The 16,762-nt window shown below is 36.7% G+C and overlaps 1 protein-coding gene across 24 annotated transcripts in view; it reads left to right on the forward strand.

Annotated features, from left to right (window-relative positions):
* The window catches only part of EPB41 (erythrocyte membrane protein band 4.1), a 164,756-nt gene that overhangs the window by 111,050 nt on the left and 36,944 nt on the right, over positions 1 to 16,762 (forward strand). For 12 of the 24 annotated variants that reach the window (XM_079114308.1, XM_079114313.1, XM_079114315.1 and 9 more), the window contains exons 12-16: positions 4,953 to 5,146; positions 9,159 to 9,215; positions 9,376 to 9,417; positions 10,704 to 10,766; positions 15,382 to 15,558. In XM_079114308.1, coding sequence (XP_078970434.1) covers positions 4,953 to 5,146; positions 9,159 to 9,215; positions 9,376 to 9,417; positions 10,704 to 10,766; positions 15,382 to 15,558 — 533 coding nt within the window. The remainder of the gene's footprint in view (positions 1 to 4,952; positions 5,147 to 9,158; positions 9,216 to 9,375; positions 9,418 to 10,703; positions 10,767 to 15,381; positions 15,559 to 16,762) is intronic. The other 12 variants (XM_079114314.1, XM_079114319.1, XM_079114321.1 and 9 more) reach the window with 5 other exon arrangements.

Consider the following 16,762-nt stretch of genomic DNA (forward strand, 5'->3'; position numbering starts at 1 on the left):
CATGGGGGAAATGTGTGTAGGTTACATGCAAATAACTAGGCCATTTTAAGGGACTTGAGCTCCTTAAATTTTTGTGTCTAAGGAAAGTCCTGGAACCAATTTCACATGGATATTAAGGGCCAACTGTAGTTTCATAAGAGAAATGGACCTATAATTTTCCTTTCTTGTAATGCTATGATCAGGTTTTAATATCACTTTTATGCTGGCCTCATAAATAAGCTGAGAAGGATTCCCACTTTTCCTCTTCTCTGGAAGAGTTTGTGTAAGATTGGTGTTATTTCTTCCTTAATATTTGGAAGAATTCACCAATGAAGCCATCTAGTCTTAGAGATCTCTGTGTGGGAAGGTTCTTTACTTATAGACTTAGTGTGTCTTTGTTAGATAAGGTATTTTTATGATGTTCTGGTTCTTATTTCAGTTTTGGTAAATTGTGTTTTTCTAGGAATTGTCCATTCTATCTAATTTATTGTCATGAAGTTGGGTATCTTTAATATCTGTATGACCTACAGCTGTGCTCCCTTTTGCATTCCTCATATTAGTAAATTGTATTCCTTTTTTATTTTTCTTGCAGAGTCTTGATAGAGATCTTTTAATTTTGTTATTTTGTTAATATTGTCAAAGAACCAACTTTGGGTTTTACTTCAGATGTGTATTTTTTAGTCTAATATATGCCAGTTCTTATCCTTATTATTTGCTTTCCATTTTCATTGAGCGGTTCTTTCTCTAATCTATTGAAATACTTGTCCATTGACATTCGTTGTTCTTACAGTCTAACCTTAGAATCTAAAGTGACTTGTCTAAGGTCACAAAGATAGATGGAACTGAAAGCAGAAGCTAGGACTGTTCTCCCAGATGTGTGCTTTTACTCTTTTCACCGTGGTGGCTTCTTCTTTTTTTTTTTTTTTTTTAAAGAAAGGAGAAAGTTAGTAGTTGTTAACAGTCAGTATTCATTAAACATTCAGTATGTTATGGGCATTATTTTAAGCACTTTACATATCTTTTAAGTATCTGAATTGCATATAAACAGAGTAGAGAAAAATTCTATAGTTCTATTTTCATCTGTATTCTTTTCCACTGTGCTATCTTTATATAAGAACTGGAAACTGGAAACTATTTTGGAACTACTTTCCCCACCTTTTCCTAGGTCCTTCTCCATCTTCCTTAAAAGAGAAACTTTTTCCAATTGGGCCTACCCTCCTTTAAAAAAAAAAAAAATGTAATCCTCTGTACTAGAAACAATGTATTAGGGAAGCTTTCAGAAGAACTGCTTTATGAGGAGCCTCACTTTGGTGATACAAATGAGCATTCTTTCTCTTAGGTTTTGTCTGGTGCTCAGAGCATCTGCTTCACCAGCTGGAGAACAAGACTGGTTCAGATCCCTGTTTTAAGATAGTGTATTAAGTCACAAGGATAGCTAATAATGTAGCAAGGATTTTTGTTGCACTTTTTGCTTTTCCAATCATTTCCATGTATTCCTATTTAATATTAGCAACACAGTGAACACGAAGTATTTAGGAATTCTTGTATTAATCATGAGAAAACTGGAGCACCGAAACATGGTGTAACTTACTAGGGTCACACCACCGGGTAGTTCATCCATTCTTGCCAGGTGGTACTTGCCAGGGAAGTACATCCTTGTCATCTTTGGAGCTTTACTATAAAATATGTGTCCAGGCCCCTCTGTTGGATGACCAGTCTATTTGCAGTCGACCTGCGTATCAGCTGGTTTTTTCTTTGTTGTTCAGGATCCACAGATGATTCATGTGGGGCTCTCTGATAATGGAACCATTGATCCCCTGTACACCTGCTGAACCTGTACCACACTGGCAGAAATTGTGCCAGCAGGTAGCAGCTAGAATCTTCCATTTATTCAATGTGATGATTTTGAGTTTTACTCTTTACTGCTCTGTTATATGACCGAGTTTCTATTGTTCTCAGCCAAGAGCAATATAATAAATGAAGTTAGTGGGTCTGTAAGAGCATCGCCACTGTACTTTTGTCTAGACCTTTAGAAATGGGAGCTACTGAATATTTAATGTTAAGGGTTTTCTATTTGTGCACCAAAATCTTGTAATAGCTGACAAATTAATAAAATGGAAGAACCAGAACATCTTTTTTCCCTCCAGTGCTGGGGATGGAACCTAGGACCTTACACATGCTGGGCAAGAACTTTACCACTAAACTGTATCCCCAGTCACACTCCAAGACGTCTTAAAAATAAATCACTACTCCAACACTGTGAATATACTAAAAAACATTGAATTATATTGAGTGAATTCTATAATATGTGAATTATATCTCAATAAAGCTGTTTAAAAAAAATCACCACTATGATATTTCATCACGATCTATAGTTGGCAGTCTCCTTCTTGAGAAAATGAAAGAAGTTTGCCTCTCTTCAGGACTCTCAGGTGGTATCTTTCCTTTGAATTTCACGTCAGTATGTGTATAGTTTTTGCCCAACTTACTCTTGAAACATTAACCTATAACAAAAGAATATAAGGACTTAAGTATAATGTTGGAAGTTATTAATATTTAGAGTTCATAAAATGTTTGTAGCCATTCAGTATCCCTTCCCCAACTATCCCATAGAATTAATATTTTCCACATTTTATAAATGTTAATACTGAGGTTTGGAAAATCAAGCTCCTTGCCCTAGGCCACACCACAGGGTGTGACCGTCGTGAGTTTGGGCTGAAGACTTGTGAGTTAGCCCCTGCTCTGCCCCACTGCCTTTCACCATCAGTGCTGTTCGTTGTATCCTGCTATTTTTCCAGTCTCTGAACTGTTTCCACCTCTTTCTCACCATCAGGTTTTACGTTTGTACCTATCCTTCCACGTACAATGCAGACTTCCAAAGCTAGGAATGCTGAAAGACAAATCATTTGGCTCTGCAATATTAGTATTGGATTAAAACCAAATTCAAGTGGCAAAATAACACATGGTGAAAGCATGGGCTATGTTTCTGTGATGCCAAGCAGAGTTGAATTAATTCTTTGAGAGGAGGTGTGAATACACATGTATAATGATACTTCAACACAACTGTGAGCAAAATATTTTGTCACATTCTTCTGTTTTGTTACGCTTGGTCTGCCATCTGCCATTCTTGCATTAACTGGCTTAGAGCACCCATGAGTATCAGAGACTTGCAAGAGGCCACAGGTTTTTCATTGAGTAATAAGCATCTCTTTCTTGGTGTATTTAGGAAGTAGTTGTAAATTTCAATTTATTAATTCATTCTGGTTTAAGGAATTCCTTTGTTTTACTTAATTTTTGCATCTTATAAATCTAAATGTATCAAAATAGATTATGTTCAGTCTAATCAGTCTAAAAAGGAAAGAAAATGTGTAATAAATATTTTTAAGATTTCCATGAAAAATAAAATTAAAAAGTCTTAGTATAAGAAAGGATAATGATGTTATTTGAATATTAAATCATAGCTGGGCTCAGTAGTGCATGCCTGTAATCCCAGCTACTTAGGCTGAAACAAGAGAATCTCAAAATAAAATTTAATAAAGGACTAGGGATGCAGCTCAGTGGTAGAGCACTTGCCCAGCATGTGAGAGGCCCTGGGTTCAATCCCCAGTACTGCAAAAGAAAAAAAAAAAAAAGATTAAATCATGTGGACAAATACCTTCATTCCTAGACAATGTCCGATTAGTAGGCTTACTGTAACACTTGCAGATATTTTGTTTTAATCCCTGAAAGAATGAAGATAAAAACCACAAATAGTGTATGAGTGATTGTTTATTTCTTTTCTCTCTTCTCTCTCTTTCTTTTTTTTGGTGGTACTGGGGATCAAACCAGGGCCTCCTGCATGCAGGCTGGCAAGTGCTGTACCATAAATCTACATCCGCAGCCCAAGTGACTGTTCTGAAGTATGTTATCTAAAACTTAGCCAGAGTCCAAACCAAAACAACAGAAAGATCAAGCTTTTGTCATTAGCCTATAGTGTTTATTCTCTCTAGAATAATCCATACAGCCTTTTCCCTAAATCAAGGTTTCTCAACCTCAGCAACCTTGGCCTCTCTACACTAGATGTCAGTACCTCCTTTCTTTGCTCTCCCCAGTTGTAACAACCTAAAATGTCTTCAGACATTGCCAGATGTTCACTGGGCACAAAATCGCCCCTAGTTGAGAGCCGCTGCTCTGAATATTTTAGAGAATAGGATTTATAATACATTTTGATAGGACTCTGGGATGGGATAGGAAAGAACTCAGAAGGGGTTTGTTTTGTTTTTATGACTGAAGGCCAAATATTTTGAATTAATATTATTTTAGTCAAACTTTTATTATTAAAAGGGAAAGCATCTAGTTCAAAGAGTTGCCCTTACAACCATCAAAAATTAGTACATGTCTTATCAGAAGAGCCATTTCTCAAGTGGTTTTGTGATCATTGCAAGGAGGCTTCACAGAAAAAACTAGATACAATATTTTTTTCTTAGAATACAGTTTTAGGTTCCTGAAACTACCTAAAAATAAACAGTCTTGGGGCTGGGATTATAGCTCAGTTGGTAGAGTGCTTTCCTTGCAAGCACAAGGCCCTGGGTTCAATCCCCAGCACCACAATAAATAAATAAATAAATAAAATAAACAGTCTTTATTTTTAAAAGACTTCATAGAAGAAGCTAGACTTAATTATCCTTTTCCCCCCCTCCATAGACAACATTGAAGATTAATCGGTTTTCCATTTCTTTTCTTCATCTTTTTCCCTCCTGAATTTAGCTTTTATGAAACATGACTATTAACACATTTGAGCATTTTTGTCAAGGGTACCTTTAGCTACCTTGTTGCCATCAGAACACTAATAATGTTTTGCCTTCTGTGTGATAGGCCACTGGACTGTAACCTTCACGTGTGACATGAATGCAGAGTTACTTTGTCTGGTGTCTTTAAAGTGGTACAGTGACTCTTGCCTTCACTTATTCTCCCTTTCTCCCCTTCTCACATAGCAGCAGCTGCTGATTCAGCAGACCGAAGTCCTCGGCCCACCTCTGCACCAGCCATTGCTCAGAGTCAGGTCACGGAGGGCGACGTCCCAGGGGCATCTGCCAAAAAAACACAGAAGGAAACAGTGAAGGTTGAAGTGAAAAGAGAAGAGGAGCCAGCTGAGCAAGCTGAGCCTGAGCCCACAGAATCATGGAAGGTACGTCAAATCCATATATCCAGCTAATTCACTTTCTGGTTTAGATGTCTTAACTCCTTAACCAGGAAAGATTTCAAAGAAACCAAGTCTCATACTATCCCAAGAAAGTTATTTCTTCCTCGTTCTTTCTGAAAGACGTCATCTTTCGTGAACCTATGACATATTTTCCTAGAATTATGGTATTAAGACTGTAAACTATCCCAGAAGTTTTCAGGTGACCCATACCTTGACCCAACCTAATATTAGAAAATTGGGATTATAAAACATACCAGCATAGTTGATTGCTTTTAAAAATAATTTTTGCTCAATCAGAGGGAATCTCCACCTTGCTTAAGAGTGAGCTCTGCTATTGTAATTAAAATGTAATTTGATTTCCTAAGATGGATGTATGTACAACATTTCAAAAGACTGGGTATTACAGAAAGCACATTTATGTGGTTGTTTAAATTGTAAGTAGCTTTACAAGAAGGGGAACACCCATTATGTGGGAGAGTTTAGGCTGCTAGTTGCTTCAATTCTGAGTTGATTGTACCCACAGTCACTGCACCAAGTTGAAAAATCACCCCATTAGAAGTAATAGTTACTGGGCTTTTTAAAAATATGCATGTTTATAAGCTTTTTAAACATATTTAAGCAGTGATAAAGTTGAGGTGCTAGTTCAGGTTTATAAAATTAAATATAGATCTCACTGTTGCTAACAAGAATTATAAGAAGCAGTCTCATAAGAAAAATGTCATTCATAAGAAGACATTTATATAAAAAATTACATGTATATAAAAATTACATTTTTATATATTGTTAAGAAATTTAAAATGTAAGATTTGAGTAACTGCCCTCACCTTAGCAAATGGATTAATCCTGTTCTTGTGGAGCCAGATCAATATCTAGTTTATCTATAGAATAGTGGGGAATCTGGTTCTGTTTTAACTATATTTAAAAAAAAAAAAAAACTTAAATATGACATACAGTTTTACTGTTCTTTTGAGACTTTCTTGAGTTCAAAGAGAATAAAAGCTTGAGTGAAGGGTGAGTGTTGGCATTTTCATAACTATCCAAATGTCCATGACATTGGCCATCAGGTTCCATGTAAACAGTGTTTTTATAATGTTAGCCTACCTGTTCAAGTTTTAATGTTAGGGCATATCACCTGGCACTGTTCTCTCTGCCTCTGTTCTTATTCTAACTAGAACATGTTGGGTTGGGTCTGGTCAGGGGAGTCTTCCATCTGGCTAACAGTCCTCTGGCTCTCTGCTGACTTGCTTGTTCTTCTTTTGTCTATAAGACAGACACAGTTATCTTTAAAAATAGGTTTCCTTTGTAAAGGATCTGATATCATAAAGATATATGGAAGATCAGTGGAGAAGAAGGGACAGTGAAGGGGAGGAAATGTGGAAGAAATTTAACAAAATCACGCTATGTACCCAGGTACCACAGGGAAATTCACCCTTGTGTATATGTAGAAAGCACCAATCAAAAATAAATAAACAGGGCTGGGGTTGTGGCTCAGTGGTAGGGCACTTACCTGGCATGTGTGAGGCACTGGGTTTGATTCTCAGCACCACATGAAAAAGTTAATAAAGATATTGTGTCCATCTACAGCTAAAAATATTTTAAAATAAATAAACAAATGAGTGAAAGGAAGATAGTGGAGGAAGCAAAAAAAAAAAAAAAAAAGGGAAGGGAAGTGGGGGGGAACAGGAACTGAAATGTAGTAAATGAAATTCCATGCGTATATGACTTTGTCAAAATGAAGCCAACTACTATGCATAACTATAATGCTTTAATTTTTAAAAAAGAATATTAAAAAAATTGGTTCCTGTTGCTCTTGGGACCTCAGCAAAATGACAAAACACTCCATGGTATATTCATTTAAGTGCTAAAGTTTGGGGGAGCAGAGAGGGGATATTCTTTCAACTTAATTGTGTGTAAATTTGTGTTTCAAAATACTTGTGTTGAATGTTGAAATGAAACTAAAATCACCTCTGATCACCTCTGTAGTACTCCTGGCAGAATCAAGGGTGAATCTGAGCTGATTTTATTTGTAGCAGTTAGAAAATAATTATGACAGTTACTTGAAGCTATACATATTATATAAAGCAACAGTAGTAATAAAGTAACTTGATATTTGTGAAATTGTCATTATCTAACACTAGTTTGTTGCCAGACAGGAATAGCTTTTTGTTGCTACTTGGTCTTGATGTTTTTTTTTTTTTTTTTTAGTTTATTCATTTAATTTTTTTTTTTATTAGTTGTCAATGGACCTTTATTTTATTTATTTATGTGCTGAGAACTGAACCCAGTACCTCACACATACTAGGCAAGCACTCCACCAGCCCCTCGATTCTTTTTTGTTGTTGCCCAGGCTAGCCTAAAACTCCTGGGCTCAAGTTGATCCTTCTGCTTCAGCCTCCTGAGTAGCTGGGACTGCAGGTTGCACCACTGCGCCCAGCTTTTTTACTTCAATGCTTAAACTAAAGTAGGAACTCTCAATTTCCTGCTATTGGATTGCTGAGGACACAAAAAGATATTTAACCAAGGAATTTATGCTTTATAAAACAATTAATACTGCTGCTTGCCAAGTGTACATAACTCTAATGATATTGTCTTCATTTTATAGTAAGAAAATTTCCAGTTCAGACAGGTGAAATAACTTTTAATAGCCACAGAGCAAGTATGCTGGAATTCAGAGTAGAAAGGATCCAATTGTTAATTACCTCTGGTAATTCAAAGTGCTATAGCTGGTTACTTAGGATTTGATAGTGTTTCAAAACTTGGTATTCTTATGATTTTTACATCCAGTCCTAGAGAAAGTAGCAGAGTGACATTGTACTCCAGGGTAATGCTGCCTAGCATGATTTAAGAGAGTATATAAAAACCACAGGTTGATATGGTTCTGTAAAGAACTTAATGATACACTGCTGGGCTCTGTGGTACACACCCATAGTCCCAGCTAGTCAAGGAGGCAGGAAGATAGAAAATTTGAGGCCACCCTGGACACTTTGCAAGGTCCTTTCTAAAAAATAATAATAAAGGGCATACTGTGTAGCTCAGGTGGAGCATCCCTGGGTTCAACCCCCAGAATTGGAAAAAAAAAAAAAAAAAAGAATTTAATGATACAAAGTGATTAAAAACAATCCACTTTCTAATTTTGAAATATCCAATGTTTTAGGCATTGCTTACTCTATTGTGTTTCCTCTTAACAGCATGTCTGTTTTTTTAATAAGTACTTCATTTTCTGTGTATAAAATAATTGTTACTAAAGGTATTTCCAAGCTACACTGGAGACCTTCACTATTCTTTTCACTATTGAGGATGAATCTTGCCCTTCCCCAAACGCATGGGCTGTAACCCCTAGAGAGGAGACGGGGAGTGTTGAGTGCTGCTGGGCCTGCACGTGTTATTTATAAAATGACCCTGGAGTAATTGCATGTGTCAGTTACAGTTTGGACAGTTTATCTTGATGTTTCGTGGTGTAATAAACTGAAGAGTGAAATTGACTCCTGAAACACATTGATCAACTAACAAAATCCCTCCTATTTACCTGTTTGATATTGTTATTACATGTGTTTTAACTATAAAAAATTTATTTCTATCATGTATCAAATGATATCTTCATTTGTAAATTTATTTAAAAATGTTATTTAAAGTACTTCCAGATCATAAAAAAAAGGCAAGACAATAACATGACTGTAGTGTTAAATGAACTGAAGTTATTTTTAGTGAGTAGGTTTTTTTTAAAATAGTACAAAAAAATGTGTTCTTCATTGATAGGGGGCGTCCCTGAATTTTCTGCTTGGGTAATATGGTTGTCCACCTGGCCTGGGCAGCCTTGCATCTGTGGTGGTGAGTTGACACGTCACCACCGCAGGAAGGCTTGCCCTCCGACACCCACCCTGAGACTGCATGGTCCTGTTTCTAACCAGCTTAACGATGTGGTTTATTTGGAAACAACGCTATTCATAGAAAGCTACTAACCTATGATGTTTTTTACCACTTTATTTCTTAAATGTAGGTGGAAAAAACCCACATCGAGGTCACAGTACCCACCTCAAATGGTGACCAAACACAGGTTTGTGCCAACAGGCCACTCGTTCCTTTGTCCCTCCACTCCCTCAGTGTTTTCTTCTCCCTCACTCCCTTCTCCTTAAACGTAAAATAGATCGACAGTTCAAACTTCAGAGCCAATATTTTCTCATTTTTTTTTTCTTTTTTGAATTATGGCAAAACAGAAGCTTGCAGAAAAAACTGAAGATCTGATAAGAATGAGGAAGGTTAGCCATTTTTCACTTTCACAAAGCTACATTGCCCTTTCACCCATGCTGGTGTACAATGCGTTAAAAAGACAGTGATCCGTTCTTTTCATTGATTTCTCTTAATCAGAAGTTACTTTAAAAGAAAAAAAAAAAAAAAAAGACAGATATAGCCTGGTGTGGTGGGCACGCCTGTAATCCCAGTGGTTTAGGATGCTGAGACAGGAGGGTCACAAGTTCGAGGTCAGCCTCAGCAACTTAGTGAGGCCCTAAACAACTTAGTGATATCTTTTCTCAAAATGCAAAATTAAAAGGGCACACACCCATCAAAGAAATTATAATCTTATACTGTTTAGTTAAAGATTTTGTTGGTCCAGTGGGGTGGTACACACCTGTAGTCCCAGCTACTTATAAAGCTGAGGCAGGAATATGGTAAATTCAAGGCCAGCCTGAGCAATTTAGAAAGACCTGTCTGAAAGTAAAAAGGGGTATGGATGTGGCTCAGTGGTAGAATGCTACTGGGTTCAATCCCCAGTGTCAGGGGAAAATTTTTTTGTTCAACTTAAAATATCTTTTTTCTTAACAAAATGAGATAATCGGTGAGGGTCAGACCTATCTTTTATATTCAAACATTGTAAGAACTGTTGCACAGTGGCATCACCTTCTTGGAATCATTTATGATGTTTTATACACATTTATCATGATAACCATCATAGCAGTGGCTCCCAGTGTTGTTAGTAGCTATGTTTATTGTGTGCCTCATTCCTCCCAGCTGCAGAGTGGGATGAATCAGTTCTTAATGTATTTATTGGCTGATTAGGTATAAAATGCCCTTAGATCTTATTTACAAAAGGTATTAGAGATCTAGATGCTATAGTATAACTAAGGATGAAATGCCTCCAAAAAGCTATATAATGTTTTTAAATTATTTCTCCACTCTATAGTACCTGGAATTCGAAAGCTTTTCAAAGTCATATATTGTTTTAGGGTAACATTCAAACTGTTCAGTTTCAAAAATGAACATGTAACAGCTTATTACATAAGAAGCCAATGAAGCCAGGAGCACTGTCTATTTAAATAACATCTTCACGGTCTTTCATCATTCATCAATGAGGTCATCTGTTTTCCAGCGGTAATCATGTTCTCTGTGTGTCCTTGTGGTTCTGTGACCATTTCATGTTGGCATATGCTGCACTGCGGACATTTAATTTACGTATTTTTTGGTTTGCCAATTTGCAGTTTTTTCCTGCAAGAACAACTTTTTAATTTTTTATGCTTTTCTGTTTTCCCCCCTTTCATTTTCACAGAAAAAGAGAGAGAGACTAGATGGTGAAAACATTTATATCAGACATAGCAATTTAATGTTGGAGGTTTGTATGAACTTGAAGCTTATTTCAGTTGGTTGCCTGGAACCTTCTGCATTCTTTACTCATCCCCTTTTCTTCATTCTGTGCTGCATTTGGTTTTGCATGCCATTGCATGAAGTGATTTTAGGTTTAAAATGCTTTTGCATGTTGGTAAACATGAAGATACGCAACCATCTCTCCTGATTATTTTTAGTTTCCATCTCTCATACTATCTGAAAAAAAAATATATGATTGGAACTACCTCGAGTAGTCATGGTTCCGTTGTTTTACCCATTTCAGAAAGTTCCACCTCACTGCTTAAAGTTCCCTGAATTTTCCAAGAGTATAAACTTCAACATGTGACAAGAAACAAATTGCAGTTTTCATTTTCTGAACCGAGAAAGTATGAAAAAATAGGAAAAATTATCACAATTCAGAATGGACTTGAAATATTGGGAATGTAGCTCAGTGGCAGTAAAATATAAGAAAGCCAGAAGGGAGCCTAACATTTTATGAGTAGTTATTATAAGATGAAAACAAGGCGAGGATCGTGGGATTTTTATTTTAAAGATGTGAAAACCGAAGCTTAGAGAAGTGAAGTCTCAGAGCTGATAAATTGGAAAAGATAGGATTCGAATTTGGAGTTATATAACTACTAAACTGCACTGTTTAATTCCTGTCTGCTACAGGAATTGTAAGGTCATTTTCCCATATATTCAACATTGGCCAGATATTTACCAGACCTGTATTATTATACTTTATCTAGTTTTGGGCTCCACATTGGATAGGAAAATGTAAAACCAATTAGGTTAAGGGAAGTTTATGAGAAAAATTAGAAAACTGGAATTGTTCCATGTGGAAAAGGCTGAAATCAAGTTAGTTTGTACTTCAGAAAAACTCCTGTATAGAAACTCATGACCAGATTATTTTACAGCTCCACTCAGGGCAGAACCATAAGAAATGGGTATGGGCTGGGGAGATAGCTCCGTTGGTAGAGTGCTTGGGTTTAATCCACAGCACAGCAAAAAAACAAAAAAACATGATTCCTGTCTTCAGCTTATAATGTATAAACTGAGGAGGAGTGAAACAAAAAGTTAGTAAACAAATAGCAATAAAATGATTATAAGTTACTGTAGCATCTGTATAGGAAATAAACAGTATGCTATGCTAATAGGAGATCTACTCTAGGTATAGTGGACAGGGAAGATCTCTCTGAGGAGATCATATTTTAATTGGGACCCAAAAGATGAACAAACATTAAAGGTAAATATTATTAAACTGGAAGTTTGAAGTAACTTTAGAAGATGGATCTCTGGTTCAATATATGGCCTCTAATAATTACTTAACCTCATCTCATTTTTTGTCAATAACTATCTTTTGAGCACCTGCTTTTTATAAGGTACTTTGATAAAAGTAATAAAATTATGGTCAACCTTCATTCAACATAGACTGTGTGGTGGGCACAGTACTAAGTGCTTTACACACATTTGTCTCTTACAACGTGAGTTTTTCCAAGGCTGGACTCTTGGATATTTCAGATTTGGAAACCAGATCACTTTGTTTTAGCCCATATCTGAGACGAGACCTGAAACATTGCTTCTGAGATTGGGAAGGATAATAGATGTTATTTGCTGTCCTTTGCTTGACAATGGGACAGCTCCAGACTCTCAACATATTTCTTGACTAGTCCATCATCAGTGCTGCTTCTTACCTGGAACCTACAGTACCAATCATATATTTGTCATCTGTCTCATCAGGTGTGTTGTGGCTTCTGAGACTCATGAAGGCCCTGTGTGTGGTGTGCTTTTTCTCCTGACATTTCACTGACAGCCACAAGAGGGGATTTCTAAACAAGTGTGTGTTTGAGAATTAAAACTACTAACTGACTTTGGAGAACATTTTATATTTAATGAAATGTTTGGTTTGATTGCTACTAAAATTATACGATGATAGGCATCAAAAATTGTCTAACCTCAACACAGCCAAAATAGTTTGACTGACCATCATTCTTTAGTTATTGTAAAAAGTGCCTCCCCCACAAGGAAGTTCTCTCAAGTTATCTGTCGCCCTAGCAGTTTTTTTTTTTTTTTTTTTTTAAAGCATCCCTCTTCCCCCTCCCTTCTCCCACCCTACCCCCACTAATGCTTTGTTCTGGCACAAATAAGGTCGAGTTCATTTTTAGATCTACCGCCTCCTCCTCCATCTCCCAGAGAGAACCTGTAGCAAATATCTATGACAGGTTCTATTTGGAACAGGTCCCTTTGAGATCTTAATTTTATACTCTGTGCCCCCACAGGTATTCAGCAAAGCCAGCTAAGAAGGATGGAGAAAGCTTCCTCAGAAGTTACTGGTCTTATCAAAAAATTTATTGTCTCAGGTTCCAAGGCAGTAACAAATCACCAGTCTTTCATATTAAGAGGCTAACTCAGAGAGCTGCGATTTTACCATAGCACCTCTTGCTCATTTTTATTTTGCGCCATTCACACTTTTAACCCCTCAAATGTGTTAAGTTGGTTTTGGCCTGAACAGATTTAATTTCTTGAGGGCCCGCTTTGGGCCCTCAAGAGCAGGGCCCAACGCGGAGCTTTGAGTAAACTTGTTTATGCTTTTCTTTAGCTAGTAAACACGATTTCCTTCCTTTCAGCTAGAACAAAAGTGCAAACTGTTGTTTCCCTCAGGGAAACCTGTATCCACATGATAGATTCCCATTTCATCCTGGTAAGCCAGAGATCACTCCATGGGGGAAGCTACAGGGTTGCCCTTTTTTTGTTTAGTTTTTTTGTTGTTGTTGTTGTTGTTTTTTTTTTTTTTGTTTTTTTTTGTTTTTGTTTTTTTTTTTACTCAAAGCAGATATACATGGGTCATTCTTATAAAAATAAGGGACTGGAGAATGAATTTTTTGAATGAACACTTCCAGAACCACAATTGTCGTCATGTGGACTGGGGATGTAGCTTGGTGGAGTGTCTGCCTGGCATGTTCGAGGCCCTGTGTATGATCCCCAGCACCCCAAAAGAAAACGTTTCCTTAGGACTGGGGATCTAGCACAGGGGTCCAGAGCACCCCTGCGTTCCAACCCCTGTACTATAAATAAACAAAAATTGTTTTCATGTGTCTCACTGATTCTTATTCCTATGCTATTTTGTCCTTTAATATTGCTTTTGAGAAAAGTTTTATTTAGTTGAAGCACATATTGCCCTCAGAAAAGCTTTTTAAAAACCAATTTTGATTTAATTTTTTTTTTTTTTTTTTTTTTTTTAGAATGAAGCTGTTTCCCACAGAGCCAAAAAAGAAGGACTAATCCAAAAATTCATAGAGCATATTAGGAGATATATTTAGCATTATACTTTTCTTGGATACAGAACTCCCCTGATACATAATAAACACAGGATTTTTTGTAGTCATCAAGTGATGGGCTCCAAATCTTGTGATCTCAAGCTCAAACTATTGAGTTTTTTTGGACAAAGAACATTGGAGTCTTCGTCTTCGATTTATATTTACCAGACTATTTTTGGTGAACTGTCCTTTTTGAAAGTTATTATATACTTATTTTTAAAATACATCTGAATATTCCTAGCCATGCTTTATTAACCTTAGTTTTGATCATTTCTTCCTGGAATATTCTCTTAAGAAAGAGCTTGCCTCTACCTCTAGTTGCCCAGTATCCAAATCTGCTGGAACAGTTGAATTATTTTAAATTGTCAAGGAGATATATAAGGTATTTGATAAACTCTTATTGTCCCCCTTCCAATCCATTGAAAGTTATTGGAAGAATGTTCCTTTTTGTGCGTGGGTGTGGTATTGGGGATTAACCCGGGACCTTGTGCGTGCCTGGCGGGTGCTCTTCCGCTGAGCTTACATCCTCAGCCCTGGAATGTCTCTATTTCACATCACACTAAGGATTGACGTGAAACTGTTAGAAACTGGAAACATGATATTCTTTGTAATATTCACAAAGAAGAAAAACTATTATGCTAAATACCCCTGGGTGATTTTTTAGCAGTAGTAACAATCAACTCTGGAGGCTTTAACTAGGAATTTTAGTAATAAATTCTTATATACAAAAAAGGCTATTCCTGTTTACCAAAAAGAATAAACAGGTTCTTAGTAGTAGAGCAGCAAAACTATCTCCATTAGAAATAGAAGGATATTATACCCTGGTAACTCACCAGGGCACAATTGTTAGTGTGAAGCGGAATCTTTCACCATGTCCTTCATTTTAACAATTTGTCCATTGCTATCTCCATCCTGCCTGAGCTGAGCCTAAATCATTTCTTATCAAGCTGAGGCTAGCTGAATTGTGGGATTATCTTCTTGGGATGAGGAGTTGGAGATCTGGTTTTACATCATGTTAGGAAGAAGAGTCATAAAATGAAGGAATGAACTCTTGGGGTTATATAATAGCTAAGAGCTGTCAGGTTGTGATGCTTCACTCCTTCTAAGAAAAGTACCTTGTTTAAAAAAAAAACAAGCAAATATACCATGTTGTATATTTACAATTTGAAAGTAATTTGTGGGTTAGTAACATCTATCCTGGATGTGGTGTGTTTTCTACCAGTGCCCGATCTCTCATGGGTTGCCTTAGGTGTATTTTTTGTCCCAATTATTTATTATTTTGCATCTTTATCCTCCCAACTGTAGGATTTAGACAAAAGTCAAGAAGAGATCAAAAAACATCATGCCAGCATTAGCGAGCTGAAAAAGAACTTCATGGAGTCTGTGCCAGAACCCCGGCCCAGTGAATGGGACAAACGTTTGTCTACTCATTCCCCCTTCCGAACTCTTAACATCAATGGGCAAATCCCCACAGGAGAAGGAGTGAGTACTTTGTCCAGATGACTGACTGTGAGAATGAATGGAGTGAAGGTTTTCATGTGTCAGTGGTCTGTATCTGAAAGTCTAGAGCTGAAATTTAGCTTCGGTTCCTCAACAATTCATTTTAGTTTTAAAGCATTCACAATCAGACGTGTCTTTTTTTTTTAAGTCATGAAGCCAACCCAGTTCAATTGTGGAAGTCATTTAGATTTACTAGTAGATGATTAGGCTCTGAGAACAGTCTCTACAGCTGCCTGCTTCTGGCTAGTGTGTGTTTATAAATTGACCATAAGCCAATAAAGCCTTGTTTATATTCAGAATGTGCCTTCCAAGACCAGAAAGTTTACTAAATTTAGTGAAGTCGAAATTGGAAAGGGATTTGCATTTTTTAAACTTTATTTGACCATTTGTACAACTTAAAAATGTCTGGTATGATTGCCCACAATTATATAATAAGCCAAAGAGAATGCAAAACACCATGTATCAATAATTGTGTTTCAATTTTAGAAGAACAACTGATGATTTATTTTATCTTTCTGAGTAACATCTAACTTTTAATATGCTTTATGAGAGTTTTAAACTGGGTGCTGTGGCACATGCTTGTAATCCCAGCAGCTCGGGAGGCTGAGGCAGGACGATCATGAGTTCAAAGCAGCCACAGCAAAAGCAAGGTGCTAAGCAACTGAGTGAGACCCTGTTTCTAAATAAAATACAAAATTTGGCTGGGGATGTGACTCAGTGGTTGAGTGCCCCTGAGTTCAATCCTTGGTACCAAACAAATAAACAAACAAAAACAAGCCAAGATAATCTTAATTGGAAGAGCCCAGAGATACAGTTCAGGGGATTTTCTTTCTCTGTTGTTATTGTTGTTACTTACTTTAGAACTCCTACACCTGAAAAAAAAAATGTATTTGTTTAATGAAAATATCTTGCAAATTACCTTCAGTATATCTCCAAGAACTCTTTATCTCCCGCCAGTACACATTAGGTATTTATATAAATAGACATAATGACTCAACGAGTGTCAAACTATTCTTAAATTATGTGCTTTCTCCCCCCACCAACAATGAGCAATTCTAATTAAGAACTGTAAATTTGTCCCAGTTAAAAACCTGGCATTCAGCAGGCTGGAGAATACTTGAATAATGAACAGTTAAGTAGAATCAGCAGAGATGATAGCACACTGGTGTTCCTACTTATTGTCCCC

This window comes from Sciurus vulgaris (genome assembly GCF_902686455.1).
Source record: "Sciurus vulgaris genome assembly, chromosome: 1".
Taxonomy (NCBI): domain Eukaryota; kingdom Metazoa; phylum Chordata; class Mammalia; order Rodentia; family Sciuridae; genus Sciurus; species Sciurus vulgaris.